Here is a 26,868-nt window from a genome sequence, read left to right on the forward strand (position 1 = left end):
AAGATGGGGGGGAAGAGAGAGAGAGAGAGAGAGAGAGAGAGGGATTGTTGCTCCTCTTATTTGTGCATTCATTGGTTGATTCTTGTATATGCCCTGACTAGGGATAAGACAGGACAGTAAGAAACTAGGGAAATTCCTTGGCAAGTGGAACAGGGAAACTAAGACAGGTAAACAATAATGGCCAGATGCAAAAGGTCAGCACCCTAAAGATAACATCTAGGCCTCAGTTGTATTTCAGCTCCAGGCCCAGAAAAGGAACAAAACCAGATGGGCAATACTAGGATCAGCTTCAATGACTAACATTCCCTCTCCTGGCACTGACCAATCAGTAGCCCACAGCCCTGAAAGGCCACACTGGAAAACTGGTGATTATTCTGCTGAAACCTTCCCTTGAAACCCCCCTCCTAAGATTCCCACCTGCAAGAGAGAGGTAAAAGCCTCAAGACAAAGGACCAAGGGCATGTACTCTCCCTCTGGAAAGCAGCCAGCCCATTCTCTTTCTTTCTCTTCCCCTACTTCTTTCCACACAGGCATGTGTCTCCTAAAGTCTAAGGCAATGGGGAATGTGCAGCTGGCAGTATGTCCCAGGCTAATCCCCTGAACCTGTCTCCAAAGACCCCTATTCTCCAACTTTCCAGTGAGCTAAAGCAGCCCAGTCTAAGTTCTCTTGTTGCTTCTTCTATGCTAAGCTCTTCGTTGTTTTAACAGTCCCCAGCTTTTTAAATAAATGTATCCTCATCGTCACCTGGACTGTGTTGAAATCTTTCTACAAGAAGTCAAGAACCCCACACACTACAGGCCAGCCCTAGGCAGACCCTTTCAGGGCTAGGCCAGGCTAGGCCTGGCCTTTGGTTGGATAACACTAGAACCTGCAACCTTGCTTATCTGAGTGATGTTCTGACTAAATAAGCTACCCTCTGCCAGGGCCATATTTATTTCTAATTTAATCAGCAACTTACCAGCCTTACTTTTACTAGGTGCTGTTCTAAGCGGCTTTTACATACTGACTTTTTAATGGAAAACTTGACAATAAAATAAAATAAAGACTAGGAAAAAAGCTCAGTAATTAGTCTTTATCTCCTAAAACAAAACACAGATATGACACGATTTTCTCATAAGCATTTTTATCTGTTAAAGCTCTGCTGCAGTGATCCTACGGTGGAAGTACACGACCCTAAAATTACTGAGTTTTTTTTTTTTTCTGGTTTGCTTGTTTTATAAAAATGTGGGCAGCCTACTTTGAAATTACCACACGTTTAGTTCCATTTGAAAAACCTGATTCTTTGTTAAAAAGCCTTAAAACCTTAAAAGCACTGAAAGCCGCTTATATACGTTTTGGGGACGCAGGCACTCACATTCTCATTTCCTTTAGGGGTGAACCCCACAGCAGGACTTTTTTTTTTTCTCACCGATGTTGGAGTTTTTAAACAACACCCTCCCTCCACTTTTAGGAACCAGCTCAGGATAAGTTTGTTGTCAAATCTGCGCGCCTATGACGCAATGGATACTGGGAGACCAGTCGCCGTCTGCAGGGACTGGCAGACGGGTGTGACGCCAGACTTTAATTCCCACAATGCCCAGAGAGAAAGTCTGCGATTTTTTTCCGGGTTACCAAGAAATGGCCGCCATCTTGTGCGCTGAGGTGTGGCTTGTCGGTGGGGTCCTTAGGACTTTCAGTCTCTCCAGGTCTCTGTTTTTGGGTCGTGTTTCCTTGTTTCAGCGTCTCAGGGGACCGTTGTCTTTCCAGAAGACAGTTTATTGAGAAGTGAAGGTCATTGCAGAGCTGCGGATAAGGTGAGTATACACCTCAATTCAAGTGTGTGTGCGTCGGGAGGAGTGGTGGTGACGTTTCCGATTTTTTCCTTCTTCCGTCTGCGATGTGTACACTTGCCAGCACTTGGTCGGACCCCCTTCTGATACCTATACAGAATTCTTGGCAGAACCCCAACCTGTTTCCATTGAGACAGAGGAAGCGATGACGCACTTTTGCCCTGGCCGCCCAGTCGGGAGGCTGTGGGTTGCAGGTTGTGCACAGACCGCGCTCGGTTACAACAACCCCCCTGTCTTTTGGGGACTTTTCTGACGTTTCGATTGCGGAAAACGAGAAGCCGAGAGGTGGCCGAGTTGAAGCTGTTTCCTGGAATTCGGCATTCTTTACAGTTGTGTCTTACTTGAGCCACTGACCTATCGATACCGTTCTCTGTGGGCCTTTTTACCTTTTCCTTTTTCATCGTGTTGGAGCAGCACCAGAGAGCGGACAGAACGAACGTGACTGACCGAAGCAAGTTTTCGGATTGTATTCTTGAGCATCCCTTGAAATACGAGGGAAGAAGAGTTTAATCTTTAAGATTTTCCAACCATCTGGAAAAGAGGAGCGCTTTGATATGGGGGAGTTGCCAGAAGTTCTTCTCTAAACAAATGACGTATTTGCGTCATTCTAGTACAGCTGAAATACTTTTTTTTCTTTTTTTTTTCTTTTTTTAATATATTTTATTGATTATGCTATTACAGTTGTCCCATTTCCCCCCTTCTCTCCCCTCCACCCTGTACCCCCTCCCACCCACATTTCTTTTTTTCTTTTAAATGAATGCAGGTACACCCGTTTGGAAACCACTTTTACACTACTAGCAGGAATGGAGCCCACAAAGACTGGCATTTCCGTTAACCTGGCGTTTGATAGCTCCGGAGATGTGCTTGTCTGAGGTTGGCAGCCGGATTCATTAACTTCTAAGTACATAGTGGTTTTATATAGAAGATGTTTATGAAGCAATTTATTGCAGCCAGTTTGGATTTGTGTCAGTTCGGTTTGCAGATTATTCTCCTTAGTACACAGTTGTGTATCTATAACATCAAAGTATATATTATTGATTCAGCTTCCCAAACTTCGTAAGTTTTTTAAGTTCTCTAAATTTAAAAATGCATCAGTTAGGTTAACGGTGAGGTGTATCTTTAAAAAGAAAACATTTACTCAGTGAAACCCTCTCAAGTTGTTAGAACAAAAAGTAAGTGGCTATAAAATTACAGTTTTGTAATCTTTGTATTTTGGGAAAATGTTACCATTTACTTGTCACAAGTTTAAATGTCTTTCTATTTTCTGTTCCTGAGAAACTTTTGTTTAGACTTTTAAAAATATTGGCTATTAATGTGTGATTTATGTGCTCCTTAGATGCCTTATGATGAAATTGAAGCTAAATTTTTGGGACATGGGGAAGACCTAACAAGTGAACCATGCTACAAGAAACCGAAGTCAACTGAAGAGTCTTTTATTTTCCCCCGTCATGGTATTTCTAATTTTCACAGAGTACAAGAGAAAACTGGAAATGATTGGGTCCCTGTGACCATTACTGATGTCAGAGGACGTGGTTCTTCTCAGGAAGACAAAACAAAACTACAAATTTGCTGAAACCAGTGCATGATAAGATGCTTAGTAATAGACCAGCTGTTTCTGAGTCCGTTAATTCACAAGTTTTACAGGCTACAAGTTCTCCATTGGTATCCACAGATGATGAGATATACAGCACAAGTAAAGCATTTATAGGACCCATTTACAAACCCCCTGAGAAAAAGAAATGTAATAAAAAGAGGAAGCAAGTAGACAATATTAAGGGCATAAATGGCGAAGGAGGACAAGATGAGAAACAAAAATTTAACTGGAAAAAATCAGAGATTGATAATGAGTTATTCCAGTTTTACAAAGAAATCGAAGAACTTGAAAATGAAAAAGATGATTTAGAAGGCAGTTGTAAGGAACCCAAACTGTCTGAGGAACAATTTATTTCATATGATCAGGGACATAATAATGATCTGATGAAATACGCAGAAGAAAAGAAAAGAGATCTTAGTAGTGCTCTTCAGTTGCATTGTGGTTATCAACAGGACATGGGGAATGAGCCAGGCAGATATCCTTGTCATGGACAACTGATACCTACATTTTGTGATGTGTCCTTTGCTTCCTTCAGGCATGAATGGCAATCAGTGCATTCTTTTATAATACCCAGAGGTCCTCCTTTTTCTAGTTCTAACTGTCATTTAAATGTTCAAAGATTCAGTGCTCCACCAAAATCCATCATCAAATTTTCCTTGCCCAAGATGGCTCTCAGACACAAAAAGGAGGTTATATGAATAACTGTCATGGTAATTGGAATTGTTTGACTTTTGATCAGAGCAATGAATATACTGACTTTAGTGAAAATATCGGTAGTGATCTTCCCTTTGGAAATGGCTACACTGTACAAGATGCATATGTGAGTAGTGGTTGCTGTGAACCTAGTAAAGGATGCTGGAAAGATCCTATAGATAAGCATAATAGCCCAGATAGGTTTATGAACCAGCAGTTTCAAGAGGAGAAGTTAGGTAAATTGCAGAAGTTACTTATTCTTTTAAGAGGCTTGCCTGGTTCTGGAAAAACAACATTATCTCGGTAAGTAAAGGCTACCAAGTGAATACTTGGTAATTCATTACTTTAAAATCACAAGTGATAGTAGTAATCAATGATAACTGCTTTCCTGTTTCTAGTAGAAAATGTTTGTTGTTTGAGAGTAGCAGCTAATGTTTTCTGATAGAGGAAGGGCAAATTTGGCATCTGTATTAGGAATTTGCTTAGGCCTTTAAATAGATACATTGTAGAATTATGACAATGGTGATAGCAAATGCTATTTGAGAACTGCCCTGGCCTTCAGTTTTTAAGTGGAAAGTTTAAGAAGAGTTGGGCTTTGACTTAGTTATTTCACTTTATGACAATGGACACATTTTGTTGTCTAATGATTAATACTTGAGAAGCAAATAAGATAACTGAGGAAAGAATTTGAGCGTATTTTTAAGCACTTACCCTGTTTATACCATTGACTGGCAGAGAGAATCCTTTTTTGGCTTCTTTAAGGAGTTTGAGGTGAGCAATATACAGGGGTGGGTGAAGTTAGGTTTACATCTCATATGTAAAATAATACAGTAAATAATAACTCAAGAATAATTTGTTTTGTGTAACTGTAAACCTAGTTTTGCCCACTCTCGTATGTATTAAAAAGGAGTTAGAACTGGTGATATTTTATCTAAGACAAAATACATCAAAGTCATGTTTTTTTTTACATTTTTTAAAAAGAATATCATGTACTTAAGTACATTTGTACAGTTGTGAAAAATAGCACAAAGAAGGACAACACAAATTCTTTGCTGTTTATGTAGGATGATTGGATAAAGAGCGAAGGAAAATTTATATGTTATCTTTGGGTAAGAATAAAAAATTCCAAGGAACCATTTCATAAATATTTTATATTTACTTGTAAGACAGTGTAAACAATCTAAACAAAAGTTTCTTTAAAAGCGAGAAACGAGACAAAGATTATACTTATGATACAGACATTTCAAGTAGAATGTAAGCTGTGATCATTGTACATTACGTTTAGGTCTTTGCATTTTGATTCCTCTCACTTTAGTGAAGATTTTGTAAAGATGAAATTTCAGCTCTTTAAAGGATAGAAATTAAGAGTGAAGTCACAAACCTGGGTAACCTTCTAGATTTAGAATATAATATCAGAAAAGTATTAGTTGAAATTTGGAAATTTGTCCAAGGGATCTTGTTAGGGACAGCTGACTAAATTTTAGAATAAACAAAGGAAAAAAGATTAGGTTTGGGACAACATATTGGAGTATGTTGAAACTGAAGGTGAATAAAGTAGTAATAATTCAATATAATTTCAGGGAGATAGCTGTAGTGTGAGACGATAGAAGTGATAATATGTAATATATATATTTCTTTGAGGGATTAGGTGTAGGTTATAAGAATAGAAGCTACAGTAGCAATTACCATTTGTATCACAATTTACAAGAGTATTTTCACATATATAAAATCTTGTGATATGGGTTGTATTCTTTTCATTTTATAGAAGCTGAAGAGAATAAATTCAGTTTATTCTCTTTATAATAAGAGAATAATAAGTTTAAGGGACTTGGGAGAATTTCCTAAAACTGGTGAAAAGAACAAACTAGGCATATAAATAAGTGTGTTTCTTCCCTGTTCCTTCACTTTAGTATCTAATGCTTGAGTAGCCATGTGTGTGACTACTGACTTGGAGGAGCTTGGTTAAAGAAGCAGGAGTATCACTGTAGGTCAACAATGTTTGAATGAAGTAGGTTTCTTTGGGACTGGATATAAAGCCACATACTCTCTGGTAAGGAATGTCTTCACATAGGAGTTAGCTTTCAAAATGAGCTTTGAAGAAAGGAGCAGAGATTTGATAGATCAGAGTTGAGCTGATGTGGGGTACTAAATTAAAAGATAATATTGTTTTGTATTGGTAATAAGGGGGTTAGATAAAATTCAAATTTTGGGGGGTAGTATTCAAGCCACCTTCTTCTTTTAGTCTTTACCCATCTGTCTGCATTTGGACTGGTACCTGCTTTCCACTGCAGGAAACATAGTACTTGTCCATTCTTTGTTCTCAGGACTTTGCTTATTCAGAGATTCTCTTAAATGCCTCCACTTTTCAAGGTTTTGGCTTGTATCAATCTTCAGTAACCCTTCTGAACTCACTATTTGCCTTCATTCTTCTTTGCCTTTAGCATAAGCTGCACAATTCCTTACCTTTCTGTTTGTTGAAAATTGACCTAAGACACTAGGTTGAAGTGGCTGAGGCTTAGTTATTCATTCACAGCTTGGCTAATACACTTTAATAAAATCAGTCTCGGGTTAAATTCTAACACAAATATAGACTTTAAACATATATGAGTAAGCTAGTGCAAAATAGTACATATAACCTTTGTAGGTATGATAAAATGTAAACTGACAGCACTTTGATGAAAGGTTCATTTGAGGGAATTTCAACAATATTCTAGAGGTTCATTTGAGGGAATTTCAACAATGTCACCATTATAATTGGCAATAGCCAAACAGAATCCTATGACTCAGTGGATAGACACAGCCATTTAGGGATCAGGCATTGAAAATCATTCCCAGGAGTGTGGGCTATAGATTTTGTTAGCTTCTTATACTCTGTTCATGCAAGGAGGAGGGTTGATTCTAAAATATTTTTGTTAACCAACATTTTTAATACTCTACTGACTTCACCAGTGAGAGAGAGTGTATTCTTATAAACAAGCCACTAATTTCATTATTATATTAGCAAAATGTCTGGAGTGATCAGAGATACAAGGATAGGTGAAGCACTTGTCAAAGAGGAGGGAAGATGCTACATTGCTGATGATGAAAGACAGGACTGTGATCCAAGATATTTAAGGTGGCCTTTAGAAATTGGAAAGGGCAGGGAAACAGATTCTCCTTTAGGGCCTCCAGGAGCAGGGAAACAGATTCTCCTTTAGGGCCACACTCTTATTTTAGCCCAGTGAAATTGATTTTGGATGTCTGACCTTCAGAACTGTAAGATAATAAATCTGTATTGTTTTAAGGCACTAAGTATGTGGTGATTTGTTACAGCAGTGTAGGAAACTAGTACAGTTTATCATAGTTTGAAGAGAGATGGGAAGAGATTTTTCCCTCCATCTTTTGGGGGAGATCTTGGTTTAAACTCCAGAGAAAAGATTTACCTTTCCTTATGTAGGTCTCTACTCTTCATTCACAAAGTGTGCAGAATAAAGTGCCCACTTAAAGGGGTTTGGGGCTAGAGGTAAGCAAGGCCATTCAGTACATAAGGAGGTAAAGGGTTCATGAAGTGTCAGATTTTTCTGGGAAAATCACTTCTGTTTTTAAATGTACGTGGTTGTATTTACAGAGGTGATGTACAGTTCTTAGAAATTTCAGAAATCATGAAAATTAGCTATCATAGTAGGCCATTTTGGGGAATAGGGTTCCCAAAACAGGATTTAAGGAACAGGATTTTCCTTAAGCGAAAAAGTATAAGCACATGGTGCATTAGTTACTTTGTGGTTGTGTAACGAATTACCCTAAAAGTGAGTTGTTAAAGCAACAAACATTGTCCCATAGTTTTTGAAAAGACAGGAATCTGGGTGCCTCTGGTTAAAGGTTTCTTTTTTATTATTATTATTTTATTTTATTTATTATTTTTTTAAATTTTAATTGTTGTTCAAGTACAGTTTTCTGCCTTTTTTACTAAAGATGTTGTCTAGGGCTGTGTTCTGGTCTGAAGACTTGTCTTGGGGGAGGATCTCTGCTTGGAAGTTCTCTCATGAGGTTATTGACAAGACTCAGCTGTGAACTTTTGGACTGAGGGACTCAGTTCCTTGCTGGCAGCAGGCTGGAGACTCCCTTAGTTCTTCGTTACTTGGATCTCTTTCCATTCATACTTTGATGAGAGAAAGAGAGCTAGCCCTGAGCCCAAGACAGACAGCTATTTTTTAAAGTAACCTAATCTCAGAAGCAACATTTCATTATCTCTTCCATATTCTGTTAGAAGCTCTAGTCACTGACTGAAACCCACACCCAAGGAGGGCAAGGGTGTTAGTACTAGGAATCAGGGATCATTGTGGACCAAATGATTTTGGCTCTCCCACCACTGTTTGTTTAACTCTGGTGACCTGATTTCTGAATTATTTTCTTTTCTGATTTGGTTAATATCAAATTACCACGGTGGTTGTGAGAATTAAATGAGATCATAAATACTTACAAAATGCTCGGCATATAGTAGACTCTCAAAAAGACAGCAGTTTTGAAAATATGCAAACCAAGTGGCCATTGGGCCCACATCTGATTTTTTTTTTGTCAGATACTTGATTTTTCAGAGTTCTAAATTTTGACATTCTGAGAATCTGTTTTAGTATCTGACTTGTAAGAATTCTGATAGGGCCCTGGCTGCGTGGCTCAATTGGTTGGCACATTGTTCCCATGCACCAAAAGGGTTGCAGTTTCTGTTCCCAGTCAGGGTTTGATCCCTGGTCAGGGCAAGCACAGGAGGCAACAGATTGATGTGTGTCTGTCTTTCTGTTTGTCTGTCTCTCTTTCTTTCCTTCCTTACCCCTTTCCTCTTCCTCTCTCCCTCCTTCTCTCCCTCTCCCCCCCACCTTCCTTCCTCTCGAAAATCAATAAACATAGCCTCTGGAGAGGGTAAAGAAAAAGAATTCTGGTAGAATTTATAAGAATGTTAAAAAAAAGACTAACATTCTTAAAATATTTTTTGTTCAGTTGGTTAATATGACATCAGATATATTCAGATTGATACAGGCATTTTAAATATAAATCCCCCCAAATAAACCTTCACAGTTTGAGATAACTCAGAGAATTTTCAAAGGATGCATAAGCAGTCTATGCTGTCTGGGAAGAAAAAGTCTCTCTAAGCTAAAATTATTTGTTATGATTTATAGATTTAAGATGATCTTTATAAAGATTTATTCATGTTTCATGTTGACTTGGTCTAATGATGTAAATTAATTTACTGTCCACCCCCCCTTTTAATTTGGGAGAGGTTAAAACATTCCTTGAACACAAAAGCCACTTTACTCTTGTAGTATGTATGGTATTGTTAATATCTGAAAAGTCATCTGCTAATCAAGTAATAGAAAAGAAATGAATCTGGGAGAGATGGTATCAGTCTCCTGGCACTGTTAAATATGATTAGGTATTGTATGGTTTCTCAAAACCTTTTTAGAAGATTGAGTTTTGGTTTAGAATGCTAATATTGTAGCACTTTATATTCTAGGCTATCTGTATATGCAAATAAGATGCCAAATACATTAGATGGAAATATTTGGGGAAAATTATGGCTGCTTAAGAAAAAAACATACAAAACCAACTTCCCAAACAAATTTAAACCATTTACTTTCATCTGGTTTGTTTGAAGTAATTTGAACTAATTCTGAGTGAAAATATTTAAAATTTTTATTTCAGTGTATGCAATTCTGTTTTTATTATAAATATATACGATTTTATTATACATTGAGAAAAGGAGAGAGATATGTTTATCATAATAGTTGAAATCCTTTTGTTACTTTTTATTAGGAAGTACATATTCTTGAAACATCTCAAGATAATATTCTTTTACTTTTAATCCCTTCTACCACCTTCTGCTCCCCTCCACCTCTCAGAAAATTGTAGAACTATATCCAGTTGCCTAGTGATTGAGGGAGAGGATAGAAATAACAAAATACTTTTGTTATTGTTGGATGCAAATCATTCTTTTACCTTTGTTTTCCCTTTCTCAGCATACTCAGCCTTTTTCATGAGTCACTAGTTACGGGACTTCTCTGACACTAGAATGCTTATTCATCTCACTGCTTAGACATTTAAGATTATCATATTTTGAGAACAAATATTGATTGCCATTGACTTTTTCCAAGAGTGTGTTCTTTATTTAGTGTTGTTATTTCATTTAGTAATTTAATTTCTCAAAAATCGAAAGTTTGAGTATACTGTGGAGGATCACAGGTTGATTCACACACAACCTTAAGCCTCAAGCTATTTCAGACTCCTGCTTGCTGGTTTTATGTTTGTGTTCCATGGAAATGGGTCTGTCTTGGATTAAATACAGTCTTCCCACAGATGAATTGCTTGCTTAGTCTTACTTGCCTTTTAGGTTACCTATTACACTAAATTTAGGCAATTTTAGACACCTGATATACATTCACCTAAGTTTAAACATGGACAAGTGGTTGACAAAATTTTGTGATTGGTTGAAAGACTGTTTTTAAAGTTTTAATATGTGTCGCTTTAAAAAAGTTTTTGATACTGGCTATGCAACTATGTAGATTTAAGTGTGAATTGAATTTGAGATCTGAAAGCTTAAAAATTTTAAGAGTCAGCTCCTCTGCTATTCTATTTGCAGTATACTTACAGGTATGTACCCAAAATTCATAATAAACTTTCCTGCATGGCTTATTTCTGACGGCTATAGATTTTATAAATGGCACTTTATGGTTTTTTTTTATTAACAGAATTCTGCTTGGTCAGAGTCGTGATGGCATTGTGTTCAGCACTGATGACTATTTTCACCATCAAGATGGGTACAGGTATAATGTTAATCAGCTTGGTGATGCCCATGACTGGAACCAGAACAGAGGTTTGTTTTGGGCCAGGTCTCCCGGTATAGAATATTTGAGTAGGAGTCAGAGGACCTGGGTTTTATTCTCAACTTCACTTTTATCAGCTGAATGACTTTCATAAACTGTTTGAACAGCTTTGAGACCCAATTTTTTCACCTATTAGAAACAGTAATACTTGTAAGGTTGTTGTGAGAATCAGAGAATTTAGATAGAATATTTTGTAGTGTACTAATACAAACTGGTAAAGTAGAGGCCTGGGATATTTTGGTAGGCTTTATATCTCTTGAATACATTCAAAGAACTCTGATGCTATAGTTATGTATTCCCAAAAGATTTTTTTTAAAGTAATGCTAATGTTTTCTAAGACTCAATATATGCTTTGTGTATATTAAACGTTTTCTTTATTGATACTACTATATAAAAACTCAATTGAATACATTTTTTAGAGGCACATGGGTCACTTTCTTTGCACCTTGGAATAGTGGTTCTTATTCTTCGCTGCACATTTGAATAACTTAGGGACCTTTTTTGAAAACCTGTGTCTGAATCAGCCTCAGAGATTCTGATTTAGTTGGTGTAGAGTGCATCTAAGCATTGCTATTTTTTTTAAAGTTATCCAGATATTCACATGTGCAATCAGATTGAAAACTTGATCTAGAACTATAAGTAAATGCACGTAGTATAAGTGAATTTCTTTTTTAATAGATGAAGAATGCACTATGATTCAACAAATTGATTTATTAAAGAAAAAATTTAAACCTAGAGATGAGAGATTACAATGAATCCCATATACCCATCACTTAGAATTGTCAGTTACCAAGAGTTTGTTGTATTGGCTGTATTCTTTTTCTTTTCACTCTCCCCTTTTTATAATTACTGAAGTATTTTAAAACAATCCTAGACATTATACTACAGGAATTTCAAATTAACCACCTTCTTACTTAGTATGTTCTTTAACTATAGTGCCATCATCACACCTAAAAAAAAATTCCTTGACATCATGTAATACTGTCTCTAATTGAATGTCCCCAATCATTTTAACTGTTTGTTTAGTTATTTTGTTTGAATCAGGATCCAAACAAGGTCCTTACAGTACATTTAGTTTTATGTTTCTTTTAATTATTAATCTGCTGCACTTTCCCCTCTTTCACCTTCATATCATTAACTTGTTGAAGAAACTTAGTTGTTTTTCCTGTAGAATATTCCATATCCTGTAGTTCTCTGTTTCCTTCCTTGTATCAACATAAGAAATGTCCAAACCTGTTAAGAATTTTTATGGGTTTATTTAAGCCAAACTGACTACAATTACTGGAAAGTAAAATCTCAACGAATTGGGAAAATGCTCCAGAAAATGGCAGATTTACCACTTATTTTACATCAGAATCAAATGGGAAGATGTAAGAGGGTTACATGAAATTCATTGGTAATAGATTAGGGAGGTAGGAGAAAGCAAAGGAAGAAGAAGAGATATTTGAGATTAGATAATATAAATTCTATAGATACTTTTTTTACATTGGTGGGATAGATAGTTAACAATATTTATAGCAGGTAAAGATGGAATGCAGCAGAACAAGATAACTATGTCTTGTCCTCTGGTGGGATGTTGTGCCTGAGGGATCAGGGGAAAAGGGGTTACTCTGATTCCAAAGGCATGTTATTGTAGATGGAAAAAGCAATAGTTAAGCTCAGTTAAGGTAAAGATTGACCTCATCAAGGAAGATACTGACCTAGGATATGACTGTCCACCATGACTCACTTTTTGTTAGGAGGTTTTAATTTCAGACCATCCTATGTGGTTACTTTGGGTTTCTGAGTTTGTAAGGCCTCCATGAAGGCCTTCCCTCAGCTTGTCAGGTTTAGTATGTGGCCCCCTTTTGTCCACATTTGTGGTAACCATTTAACTCTTTCTCCTGTATTTACTTAAATGGAAGTTACCAGTAACTCTAGATTGTAGTATTCATTAGGTTCTATTTTTTGCAAGGGGTAAGGAGAGTCTGGTTATCCCATTTTTAATGATGCTGAGAATGGTCAGTCACTTCTGTAATAAGAACATCCTCTCATCTAGAACTAGCAACTAGCATCACCCTAAAGTACAGTATGTACGGGAAAAATAGGATAAATGCTTTTCTTTTTAATTGTCATTTTTCGGAATAAGAAATTTCAGGGAGGATATTTTGGAGTAAAAATTTCACTCTATTATAGTCCATGGTTTAACAGGCAAGTTTAAACGTCAGATAAGTTTGACTATAATACTACTTCCTAGTATTGGTTCTATGACATTCTAGGATTTCTCCAAATATATTAGAGAAGGAAGCATAAAAATCTCAAAAATATGAATTTTTTTGATTTTTAAAAAATGCCATAGGATATTATTGCCAAAATAATGTTGGTATTGCAGTTCCAAAAAAATGTTTCGTGTAATGGGCCTAATGTTAGTGGAATAAGAATAGATGATAAGTAGAATGAATAAAGGTACTGGGCAGAGTTAGTATACCTTTGGTGGACTAGGAAATTTGTTTATGTGGGACAGTTTTTCTCTTTGGAGAACTGGTCCAGAATTTTCATTAAAAGGTTCATGCCATCTAAATTATACTGCAAAACAATGGTTTCTAGATAAACTACTGGTTTTATTAGTATTAAAAATATCAGCTTTTTAAAAAAGTAATATTTACCTTTTTTGGGTAATGATAACTAGTAATTATTAGACATTTTGAAATTAAAGCATGACTTTATTTTAGGGCGGAATTGCTCTTTTCAACAAATATTTACTGTATACTTTAAATGCTGGCTACCATTCTGGGAATATCTGTCTGCCTCATTTTTTATTAGAAGAATCTGCCGTATTTTGCCATGTATAATATGCACTTTTTTGCCCAAACTTTTGATGGGAAAATAAGGATGCACTTTATATACATGGGTAGTACTAATTCCATATCTCTCTAAATGTTTTTAATTCTTTTATTTATGCTTATGTGTTAAAAGTGTAACTCTAGAAAGCAGTAACAGTATCTGTATGCAAAATAATACCCTGGAATATAATAATCAGCTTTGTAATACCAAATTTCTTGTACCTTGTATCTATTCTTGTGTTTTGTAATTGTTAGATAAAATTTCTTGTACTGTAATGTGTTCAAAAATAAATGCTAGAATTCCTTTATAATACAAAAACATATCTAAATATAAATAAATAAGTAAATAATTGGATTAAAAAATTAAAATGAAAGGTTTTTCTTCCCCTGAAAGTTTAGGCCAAAAAATGTGGGTGTGTATTGTACACAGCAAAATACAGTAAATTCATTTTAGAATACTTTAAATTGAAAATGTCTCTAAGGTGTCATTATTCTCCTTAGAACAGGGTGGTTAATTTGTTTAAGAAAATGACACTCGTTGTTCGAGTATTTAACCATTGTTTCCTTAAGAGCTCTATTCTCCTCGAGTGCTCTGGAATGTGGTATTTAATGATGATGATTCAGGAAAGAGGATGATGTCCCCATTATTTGGTTGATAATCTTTTGGAACATCACTCCTAGGAGGTGTAGGCCTGTCAGACATTAGGAGAATTACTTTACTATGTTTTTTTTTTTTTAAATGAAAGACTTTATCATTTTATGATTGGGGATAGAGCAGTGGGAAATGGATAGCATCTTGGTGACCTGTTTATGACCCAAATTCTAAATTTCTTTTGGTATTTAGAGACATCCTCCGAATATGCACTTAGCCATAGTCATTACTCCTTAGCTAACTAACCTTTATAACTCTCTTTGCCCTGGACCTCTAAATAAATGTTTTCATTATGTAGAAGTTACTGGTTTGAATCCTAAATCCCAAGAAAACTTCTATATCATTGCATTTTACCTCAGCATTTTCAATTTTATTTTGGTTCTTAATTATATTTCTGTCTGTTTACACTTAAGGTGTACACACTCCTGTCATCACAGTGGCTCATTGTGGCAGTGATTCTCATGGAGGAAGATATGGTATAGAGATAGGGGGATAGAGTTTTTAAAAGTTCCATTCTACCTCAGCTCCCAGTTTAAGAGACATAGTCCTAAGAAATAGTGAGCTTTGATGGGTAAAGTAGTCTTGGTTGTAGGTTCTTGCTTTTCTTTTTAAAAGTTTTTATTATTGCCCTGGCTGGTGTAGCTCAGTGGATTGAGTGTGGGCTGCGAACCAAAGATTCGCAGGTTTGATTCCCAGTCAGGCTACATGCCTGGGTTGTGCAGGCCATGACCCCCAGCAACCACACATTGATGTTTCTCTCTCTCTCTCTCTTTCTCCCTCCATTCCGTCTCTAAAATAAATAAATAAAATGTTTAAAAAAAGTTTTTATTACAGTAGTCCCAGTTTTTCACCCTTTGGCCCCCTTTCCATCTAGTAGCCTCCACTCCCTCAGGCAGTCCCCATACCTTTGTCCATGCCTATGGGTCATGTGTATAAGTTCTTTGGCTACTCCATTTCCTATACTGTACTTGACATCCACATGGCTATTCTGTAACTACCTATTTGTACTTTTTAGTCCCTTCACCCCTTTACCCATTCCACTAAATCCCTGTCCCATCCAGCAACCATCAGAACACTCTCCAAATCCATGATTCCATCTCTGTTCTTGTTTGCTTAGTTTTTTTTTAGATTCAGTTGTTGGTAGATATATATTTAATGCCATTGTATGGTTCATAACTTTTGATCTTCTTTTTCTTAAGTAAGTCCCATTAACATTTCATAAAATAATGGTTTGGTGATGATGAACTCCCTTAGTTTTTTTCTTATCTGGGAAGTGCTTTATCTGTCCTTCAATTCTAAATGATAGCTTTGCTGGGTATAGCGATCTTGGCTGTAGATTCCCACTTTATGAGTTCGAATATTTCTTGCCAATCCCTTCTAACCTGCAAAGTTTCTTTTGAGAAATCACCGGACAGTCTTATGGGAACTCCCCTGTAGGCAATTAACTGCTTTTTCTCTAGCTGTTTTTAATAATCCTCTCATTACTTTTAACCTTTGGCATTTTAATTACAGTGTGTATTGGAGTGGACCTCTTTGCATCCATCTTGCTTGGGACTCTCTGTGCTTCCTGGAGTTGTATGTCTTTTTCCTCCCAAGTTAGGGAAGTTTTCTTTCATTATTTTTCAAATTTCTAATTTCTTGCTCTTTCTTTTCTCCTCTGGTACCCCTATGATGTGAATGTTGGACAACTTAAAGTTGTTCCAGAGTCTGCTTAGACTTTTCTTGTTGTTTTTTAATTTTTCTTATTCTGATTGGTTATTTTTTTTTCTTATATTCCAAATCATTGATTTGATTCTTGGCTTCATCTACTGTACTGTTGATTCCTTATAGATTGTTCTTTATTTCAGTTAGTGTATTTTTCATTTCTGACTGGATCTTTTTTATGCTGTTGAGGTCCCCACTGAGCATCCATATAACCAGTGTTTTGAACTTTTCATCTGATAGATTGCTTATTCCATTTTGTTGATTTTTTTTTTGGAGTTTTGACTGTTCTTTCATTTTGGACCATGTTTCTTTGTCTCCTCATTTTGGCAGCCTCCCTGTGTTTTTTTCTATGTATTAGGGAGAGTTATTACTACCTGTCTTAGTAGCCTGGCCTAATGTAATAGGTGTCCTTGTAGGATCCAGTGGGAGAACCTCCCCTATCACCCAAGCAGTATACTTGAGATATACCCTCCATGTTGGCTGAATTATATCCACCTCTTGTAGTTGAGGCTTGATTGCTGTTGGCAGATCAGTGGGAGGAATTTACCCAGGCCAGACAGCTGCAAGGACCACTGACATCCGCCCTTTGGAGGATCAGCTATACAGGGGCAGGGTGGTGGTCTCCCTGTGTGATTTGTAGCTAGGCACACAGGTTCTGGGGTTTTCTGGGTGTTGCAGGCCAAGGTCAGCCCCCAGCTATGTTCTGCCCTGGGCCACCCTGCAAGAGCCATAGAGTAGTATGCAAATGCCTGCTGCTTGGGCTGGGCTTGGAGGTCCCCAGGTGAAGTCAAGCTTTCAACCTAGGCTGACCATTGCTAGTGCCAGGCCTGGGGCCCCTTGGCAAAAAGTATGTGGGCTGGGGGCTTGCTGAAGCTGGCTGTCGCTTGTTTGAGAGAATTTAGGAAATTGTGAAGCATGAGCCAAGACTAGCCATTCACTGTGGGAAAGCCACTGTTAACAGCTTAAGTGGGTCTGTAAGTTGGGTGGGGCAGAGCCTCAGGGAATCACCAGAGCAGGATAAACAGTGTTATCCACCATGATGGAGTCTCAGATATGGCACCCGCCTGCTGGCTCTGTGGCTTTGTGTAGGTAGGGCTCAAAAAGGAAAAATGGCTACTGCCTGCCTTTCTGCCTGGGAGAAAGCTATCCCCCCAGCTCTCACCACGATGCCAGATACTTCATTTCCTCCCTGTGTGCCACTGGTGCTTTTCAAGCTGCTACATCAGTGCTAGAGCTCAGGGGTAGTGAGTCTGATTAATTCCACATGGGTTCTTTAAGTGGCTCTGTTTGGGTAACTAGAAGTTTCTTCCACTGATTCAATCCCTGCTGGTTTTTACAGACAGAAGTTATGGTGACTTATGTTCCTGGCACTGGAATCCTGGGCTGGGGTCCTGGTGTATGGTGGGATCCCTTGTCCCCGAGATACACCTTCCGAATTTTTATCTACCACACATGTGTGTATAACCAACCTGTTTAGCATCTCTGTGTCTGCCCCTCCAACCTGTTGGATAGATGTGTTTTCTTTAATTCTGTAGTTGCAGACTTCCATTCAACTTGATTTCTGATGGTTCTGAGTAATGGTTGTTCTGTAATTTTGATGTGGCTGTATGAGGAGGCAAGCCATGTTTACTTATGCTTCCATCTGACCAAAGTCCTGGTTCTTGCTTTTCATTACTATGAATATTTTCTTGCCACTCCCTCAGGCCTGTAAGTTTCTGTTGAGAAATTAGCTGACAGTCTCTGGGAGCTCTCTTGTAGGTAACTAACTGCTTTTCTCTTGCTGCTTTTAAGATTCTTTGTCTTTAACTTTTTGCATTTTAATTTTGATGTGTCTTGGTGTGGGGTCTTTGAGATCATCTTACTTGGAAGTCAGTGCATCTTGGATTTGAATCTAAAACCAAAATAAACAATGAGAGCAGAAATAGACATAGATACAGTGAACATTGTGAATGGTTGCCAGATGGGAGGGATTTAGGGGATGGGTGAAGAAGAGGAAGGGATTAAAAGTACAGATTGGCTATTAACAAGATAGACACAGGATTGTAAAGTTCGGCATAGGGGATATAGTCAATAATATTGTCAACTATCTGGTATCACATAGGTATGAGATTTATTGGGATGATCATTTAGTAAGTTTTATAACATCTGAACACTGGGCTGTACACCTGAAACTAATAGAATATTGTATGTCAACTGTAATTGAAAAATAAACTTAACCGCATAGTCAGTTGAACTGTGGTGTTTTGCTAGTTAGTGTATAAAGTTTTGTCAGTAAATAATGATAAATCCATAGCACTTTTTTTTAACATAAGTCTTATTTCAAAAGCATTATTTGTGCCCTGACAGATAGCTCAGTGGATAATAGCGCCATCCTGATGCAGTGAACGCATTATTTGTAATTGTAAAGTATTGGAAAACACAGATAAGCATAAAATGACATGTATTCTCACCACCAACAGATAACTACTGTTTTTTAAAAGATTTTATTTATTTATATTTAGAGAGAGGGGAAGGGAGGGAGAAAGAGATGAAGAGAAACAGTGATGTGAGAGAGAAATATCAATTGGTTGTCTCTCGTACATTCCCTGAAAGTACAGAACCTATGACCTTTCACTTTGTGGGACAACGCCCAACCAGAGCGATGACCACTTGATTTTTAGTAACTTCTCAGGTCTTTGTATTTTGACCAGAATGTTAGATCATATTACTGTCTTGCAACCTAACCATTTTCAGTTAATAAAGTTCCAGCTTTCCTTGTCAATAAATGTTGACCTCATTTCATATTCAGACCATATTCAAATATAACTTATTCTTGTAATTCCTATAAATGAAAGTTAACTCCAGGCGAAACTCTTCATTAGCTGTAAGCACAACAAATTTTTTTCCCAGAATGTACTTTACAGTTAGTCAAAGCCAGCACCTGGTCTGAAAAATACACATGGTGTGTGGTTATGTCTTCTTATTCCCTTTTAACCTTGTGGAGTCCTTTTATTCCCCATGGCATTGACTCAAGAGATTGCATAGCTTTGGTTTTCTATACAGAGATGTAAAAATTTCTTACAGTGAAAGTTTAAATTTTGTTTTTTAAATTCATTTTTTTATTTCAGCTAAACAAGCTATCAATCAGGGGAGATCTCCAGTTATAATAGACAACACTAATACACAAGCTTGGGAAATGAAACCATATGTGGAAATGGTAAATATGAGATATGGGAGAGTTTTCATATTTTTGTCAATTTTTTAATATTCTGGAATTTTGGTTACTTTGATCTTTATTATTAAAACATTGTCCTTGTTTTCTAAAGAGGTATGTTTGTTTACTTAGTTTTTAAAATATGGGAATGATGTTTATCATGTTCATCTTGCCTGGACTTGAGGATAGTAATTGGAAGTTAACAACCAGTTAAGTGGTCTTAAAATTTTTGTAAACTATATTATTTTAAAAGTAAAATTTTTCTTGGTGGACCAAATTTAGAAGTATTGTCTAAGTGCAATTTATATCTGCCTTCTTTTTAAAGAAGTATTCTCTGGGTTTGTGTTTTTTTTTCCTTTTGTTTGTGTAGGCCATAGGAAAAGGATACAGAGTGGAGTTTCATGAACCTGACACTTGGTGGAAATTTGATCCTGAAGAATTAGAAAAGTAAGGCACTCAAATTTATTTTGAATCTTTTTTTTCTCTTCTTTACATAGTCAATGTCTTTATTAGCTTTGCTTATTTATCATGTCTTTGATACTTGATACTTTGATACTTTGATTATGGACTGTCTTTCTGTTAAGAGGAACATTGGCTTTAATTCAGTGGATTTTTTTTTAGAGGCTCCGTGCTTGTTAAATTTTACTAAATATTCTTGTTAATTGTGTTTGAGGGACAATTAGGGCTTTTCCACCTTGTTTTTTAGCTAGGCTTCTTCTCTGCCTAACCCTTCCAAAGTCATTAGTCTCCCATTTTAGCTTCCATCACCTTTTTATGTGGTGCTTTTATCTTGCTCCTTCTTTTCCTAAGAATCAGTGTGTTTTGAAATTCCGTTTTGGGGTTTCTGTTGTTGTTGTTGTTGTTGTTGCAGTTGTTGTTGTTAGACAGGTAATATAATGCATGTACCTACTCATAACACTCCTTAGAGTTTGGGCAGATTGTCATCATCTAACATCTTACTATTGCTGCAGCAAATCTTGACTAAGTAGTCTTAAGTAGGTTAGAAAGCCTACATAATCTGTTGTCAGTTCAAGTAGATCATGTTACCAGATGAGCACAGGTCTGGTTCGATTTTGCTGCCATATGAGTGAACAGAAAACAGTTTCAGAGCATTTTAGGTTTCAGAATTTGTGGTAAGGGATTGTGGACTTGTGTTACTTTCAACCCTGCTCTCCTGTTTGTGTTTACCTTTTTCCTTCCTCCTCACGGCACTGGTTTTTTGACTATCTTTGTTCCCTTCACTTCCACTCCCCTTGCCCCCTTTTGGTAACAACTTTGAGATATAATTCACATACTTTACAGGTTACCCATTAAAAGTATATAGTTCAGTGTTTTTCGAGGTCTGTCCCCAAAAAGTCCAGCCATTGTTAATATAATGAGAACAGTTTGCAAAACTTTGATGTAACCTGGCAGCCAAGGAGAGTGGACTGGAATGTGTGTGTATGTGAACAATGACAACTTCACTATAGTCAGTGGGGGTGGTAGACACCATTGAGTGAGCATGTGTACTATATGGCCTCCATATTCAAAATGACTGAGTAGAGCAACAAATTTGCATCACATTTTGCATTAAGCTTGAATGTTCCTCTGTAGAAACCATTCAGGTGATTGAAAAGGCCACTGCTACAGGCAGCTGGTGATTGGCAGCTTCATCATGGCATTGCGCCTACTAGTGTATCACATCCTGCTGAGTTTTTTGTTGAAACATCAAATCACCCAGGTGCCTCAGCTCCCCTATAGCCCAGATTTGGCATCCTGTAACTTCTGGCTTCTCCCAAAACTAAAATCATCTTTGGAAAGGAAGAGATTTCAGTCAGTGAGATTCAGGAAAATACAACAGGGCAGCTGAAGGCGATTCCAACAAAGGATTTTGCAGAGAGATTTCCCTGGGAGAACTGTGTGAGGACCCAAGGTGCTTGCTTTGTTTTTTGTATCTTCTTCAATAACTATTTTTCATAGCACATGGCTGAATACTTTCTGGACAGATCTCATAGAGTTGTGCAACCATCACTTCCCTTTTTTAAAAAACCATTTTTAGCCCTGGCTGGCATAGCTCAGTGGATTGAGTGCGGGCTGTGAACCATAGTGTTGCAGGTTCAATTCCCAGCCAGGGTACATGCCTGGGTTGCAGGCCATAACCCCCAGCAACCGCACATTGATGTTTCTCTCTCTATCTCCCTCCCTTCCCTCTCTAAAAATAAATAAATAAAAACTTTAAAAAAAACAAACAAACCATTTTTATTTCTCCCACCTCAGTTTGCCCTCTTCCAGCTTAAAGTGTTATTCTGTATGGTGTCTGTTTTATTTCTTTCTCCTTTGTCTTTTATTCCTTTGGTTACCTTACTTTTCCTTTCTAATTAATATGCTGTGTGTTCATATATGACTAAATAAACTGATAGACTTACTAATATCTGGTGTTATTTATCTGCTCTGTGTATATTGCACTTCAGGTAGTAGAGGCAGAAGTTTAAACACTAGAGATATTTGGTTAATATGCACAATGAATTGATGAAATATAGTTAGACTTTGTTTACATTTGAGGGACTGTTGACTTCACAAACTATAGTTAACTGATGTTTAGTATAATTTGATTTTTTTTGTATAGAATTGATTGAAATATCAAATTTGGCATCTTGTGGATTTAGTCATATCTTGCCAATATTCAGCCTGAGATTTCTTTTTTGGTCTTTTATCTTATCTCTTTTTGCTTTCTCTCCTCAACTTCAATGTAAGCATCAATAGTTTTGAAAATTAAACATTTATTCTGTGTCCTTTTTCTGGGAAAAAATGAATTAATAAATCTAGAACATTAAATGTACAGTATGTTTCTGTGTTTTTGCCATATCCAAGTCAAGTTATGGAAAGCCATGAATTTTAAAAAGTTCTTTGAGGATCAAGAATAATTTTTAAACCACTTTTGGTTTTCATAATTAAACTCATAGAAAAGTACATAAAATATAAACATATGGCTTAACAAATTGCTTATAAGGCAAATATTCATTTAACCATTACCCATGTCATTGGAGCTTTATCAATAGCTCAGAAGTTCTTCCAGTTTCTTTTCCCAGTAATAATTCTTTGGTAATTACTTTCTTGCTTTTATTTAAAGCTTTTGTTTTTTCCTAAAACATCTTTTGCCATAACACTGTGGTTTGATTTTGTTTTTTCCCCCAAGATTTATGTAAATAGAGTCATGTCCATTTTATTTCACTTAACATAATGTTTGTGAGATGTGTCCAAATTGTTGTATCTAATAATTTGCACTGATTAATAAATTTTAAAAATGCAACAGGACATGTCCTAAAATAACTTTTTAAAAAGTAAACATACTTTTAAAAAGTAATAAATATTTGATAATTGATTTTTGTAAGTCCTACAAGTCTGCGCAATTCTATAATTCTCAAAACAGTCTGTCATTTTCTTGGATTTTGTTATTTAAAAAGGGGGTTAGCTCAGTGGTTCAATGAATAATTAGTTGGTTCTGTGTGATGAAGGTATAAACAGTTAACATTTTGCTCTGATTTACAGTATCTTTAAACCTTTTAAAAGTGCTGTTAAAAATTTTGAGAGAGCCAGTATAAATTTTTTTGTTGTAAAATGTGGGTAAATGAGATGTGTTTTCTAGTATTTATTTGTTTGTTTATTTATTTATTTTTATTTTAATCATTGTTCAAGTACAGTTTTCTCCCTTTTATTCCCATTCCAGCCCACCCACCCAACCCTCCCCACTTCCCTCCCATTCCCTCCCTCCCCCTAGCTTTTTTTGTCCATGTGTCCTTTAAATTTGTTCCTGTAAACCCTTCCCATTCTCCCCTGAAATTCCCTCTTCTCTACCCTCTGGTCACTGTCAGTCTGTCCTCTATTTCAGTGTCTTTGGTTATATTTTGCTTATTTCTTTGTTTTGTTGTTTAGGTTCCTGTTAAAGGTGAGATCATATGGTAATTTGTCTTTCACTGCCTGGCTTGTTTCGCTTAGCATAATGCTTTCCAGCTCCATCCATGCTGTTGCAAAGGGTAGGAGCTCCTTCTTTCTTTCTGCTGCATAGAATTCCATTGTGTAAATGTACCATAGTTTTTTGATCCATTCATTTCCTGATGGGCATCTAGGTTGCTTCCAGCACCTAGCTGTTGTAAATTGTGCTGCTATGAACATCGGGGTGCAAAGGTTTTTTTGTATTGGTGTTTTAGTGTTCTTAGGATATAGTCCCAGCAGTGGAATTTCTGGGTCAAAAGGCAGATCCATTTTTAGTTTTCTGAGGAAGTTCCATACTGCTTTCCATAGTGGTTGTACCAGTCTTCAGTCCCACCAACAGTGCACTAGGGTCCCCTTTTCTCCACAACCTCTTCAACACTTGGTGTTTGTTGCTTTGTTTATGATGGCCATTCTGACTGGTGTGAAGTGGTATCTCATTGTGGTTTTAATTTGCATCTCTCTGATAGCTAGCGATATTGAACATTGTTTCATGTGTCTTTGGATTTTCTGTGTGTCCTCCTTGGAGAAGTGTCTGTTCAAATCCTTTGTCCATTTTTTAATTGGGTTGCTTGTCTTCTTAGAGTGGAGTCGTGTAAGCTCTTTATATATTTTGGAGATTAAACCCTTGTCTGAGATATCATTGGCAAATATGTTTTCCCATACAGTTGGTTCTCTTTTTATTTTGATACTGTTTTCTTTACCTGTGCAAAAGCTTTTTATTTTGATGAGATCCCATTTGTTTATTCTTTCCTTTATGTCCCTTGCTCTAGGAGACATGTCAGTAAAAAAGTTTCTGCGTGAAATATCTGAGATTTTCTTCCCTATGTTCTCTTCTAGGACTTTAATAGTGTCATGGTTTATATTTAAGTCTTTTATCCTCCTTGAATTTATTTTTGTATGAGGTGTAAGTTGGTCCTCGGGTTTCATTTTTGTGCACGTAGCTGTCCAGTTCTCCCAGCACCATTTGTTGAAGAGGCTATTTTTATTCCATTTTATGTTGCTGTTTCCTTTGTCAAATATTAATTGGCCGTAGAGACTTGGGTTTATTTCTGGGCTCTGTTCTGTTCCATTGGTCCATGTGCCTGTTTTTATGCCAGTACCAGACTGTTTTGATTACAGTGGCCTTGTAGTATAGTTTAGTGTCAGGTATTGTGATCCCTCTTACTTTACTCTTCTATCTCAAAATTGAAGCAGCTATTCAGGGTCGTTTATGGTTCCATATAAATTTTTGAAGTGTTTGTTCTATGTCTGTGAAATAAGCCATTGGTACTTGAATAGGTATTGCATTGAATGTGTAAATTGCTTTTGGTAGTATGGACATTTTGATTATATTAATTTTTGTGATCTGTGAACATGGTATATCTTTCCATTTGTTTGTGTTTTCCTTGGTTTCTTTCCTCAGTGTTATGTAGTTTTCTGAATACAGGTCTTTTACCTGTTTGGTTAGGTTTATTCATAGGTATTTTATTTTTCTTTTTGCTATTTCAAATTGGATTTTTTTTTCTTGATTTCTGCTTCTGCTGTTTCACTGTTGGTGTACAGAAATGCCTTTGATTTCTGGATGTTGACTTTGTATCCCGCTGTCTTGCCAAATTCATTTATTAGGTCAAGCAGTTTTTTGGTGGGGTCTATAAGATTTTCTATGTACACTATCATGTCATCTGTAAACAGTGACAGTTTTGTTTCCTCCTTTCCAATTTGGATGCCTTTTATTTCTTTTTCTTGTCTGATTGCTATGGCTAAAACTTCCAGTACTATATTGAATAGAAGTGGTGAAAGTGGACATCCTTGTCTTGTTCCTGTTCTTAGTGGAAAAGATTTTAATTTTTGCCCATTGAGTATAATGTTGGCTGTAGGTGTCTCATATATGGCCTCTATTATGTTGAGGAATGCTCCCTCTATTCCCGCTTTGCTGAGTGTTTTTATCATAAGTGGGTGCTGTACTTTATCAAATGCTTTTTCTGCATCAATTGATATGATCATGAGGTTTTTGTCTTTGCTTTTGTTTATGTGATGTATTACATTTACTGATTTGCGAATGTTGTACCATCCTTGCATCCCTGGAATGAATCCCACTTGGTCGTGGCGTATGATCTTTTTAATGTATTGTTGGATGTGGTTTGCCAGTATTTTGTTGAGGATTTTAGCGTCAGTGTTCATCAGCAATATTGACCAGAAGTTTTCTTTCTTTGTTGTGTCTTTATCTGGTTTTGGAATTGGGATGAAGTTGTTCTCATAAAAAGAGTTTGGGAGTCTTCCATCTTTTTGGAGTTTTTGGAATAGTCTGTGAAGGATAGGGGTTAGCTCTTCCTTAAATGCTTTGTAGAATCCTGTGAAACCATGTAGTCCAGGGCTTTTGTGTGTTGGGAGTTTTTTGATTACTGCTTCAATTTCTTTTGCTGTTATTGGTCTGTTCAGGCTTTCTGCTTCTTTTCCATTGAGTTTTGGAAGATTATATTTTTCTAGAAATTTGTCCATTTCACCTAGGTTTTCAAATTTCTTGGCATACAGTTCTTCATAGTAATTTCTTGCAATCCTTTGTATTTCTGTGGTACCTGTTGTAATCTCTCCTCTTTCATTTCTGATTGTGTTTATTTGGGTTTTCTCTATTTTTTTCTTGATGAGTCTGCTTAAAGGCTTGTCGATTTTGTTTATCTTATTTATTTATTAAAATTTTTAAAGATTTTATTTGCAAAATATAATTTATAGTCTGCACTCTATTACACTAAAATAACTTACTCTCTAAACCTATAAATTCTTTAAAGAATTAAAATCCTTTTCTTTTTTGTTAGGAGGAATAAACACGGTGTATCTCGAAAGAAGATTGCTCAAATGTTGGACCATTATGAATATCAAATGTCCATCTCTATTGTAATGAATTCAGTGGAACCAGTGCACAAAAGCACACAAAGACTTCACCCTTCAGAGGAGAGACAGAGGTGGGGAAGTTCTCTAGGCTTGCACAATCAAGTCTGTGTCACATACAATCATTAAGGTGACTATTTTCAGCTAACACATTTGTTGCTTGCCTTTGAAAAATATTATTGAGCCTTTCTTGATGTTTAAGTAGTTTTAAATTAAAAAAAAGATTGCATTGCCTCACAGAGGATGTTCCCAGCAGTTGTTTGAAGTATAAATAAAAATTACATAAATTGTATTTTAAATGTTTTTATAATCTTGTAATACCTTTGGTTACTATGAAGACAGACACCTGAGTCGGTAAGAACCAGAATGTTTTCCACAATTGAATTTTAAACTAATTTTATCTATTTTGTAGAGAATGTTGAATAGTTTTATAGTTTATACCGAAAACTAAATTTTCATAAAACTTTAGTACTTTTCCTTAAGTACTTTAAATATACAAGAAATACTGATTTGTTACAGGCACCATAGTTGATTCACCTGTTTATAATGTAGGTGAAATTATGTTTCTGCAAATTCATCTGTGTGGCAGAAATATTTCTAAGCTATAATTAATATATCAGTTAGTTGAAGCACAGTTCTTCATCAAATGCCATATAATAGGTGTATCAGTTGGCTGAGGAGTTTTCTCC

At 36.4% G+C, this 26,868-nt stretch overlaps 1 protein-coding gene and 1 long non-coding RNA gene across 2 annotated transcripts; both read left to right on the forward strand.

The window, feature by feature from the left end:
* Positions 1 to 1,800: 1,800 nt before the first annotated feature.
* Positions 1,801 to 26,540, forward strand: N4BP2L2 (NEDD4 binding protein 2 like 2). Its single transcript, XM_028531872.2, is given in 8 exon segments — positions 1,801 to 2,268; positions 3,167 to 3,380; positions 3,383 to 4,063; positions 4,066 to 4,420; positions 10,837 to 10,961; positions 19,257 to 19,345; positions 19,713 to 19,789; positions 26,107 to 26,540. Coding segments are annotated over 7 exon segments (1,743 nt in total). The 5' UTR covers positions 1,801 to 2,268; the 3' UTR covers positions 26,309 to 26,540.
* Positions 4,427 to 7,840, forward strand: LOC118498949. The gene is made up of 2 exons (XR_004901439.1): positions 4,427 to 5,903; positions 5,936 to 7,840. It is a non-coding gene; the product is annotated as an uncharacterized LOC118498949 (long non-coding RNA).
* Positions 26,541 to 26,868: the final 328 nt, after the last annotated feature.

The sequence above is a fragment of the Phyllostomus discolor genome, chromosome 2, assembly GCF_004126475.2.
Source record: "Phyllostomus discolor isolate MPI-MPIP mPhyDis1 chromosome 2, mPhyDis1.pri.v3, whole genome shotgun sequence".
NCBI classification, from domain to species: domain Eukaryota; kingdom Metazoa; phylum Chordata; class Mammalia; order Chiroptera; family Phyllostomidae; genus Phyllostomus; species Phyllostomus discolor.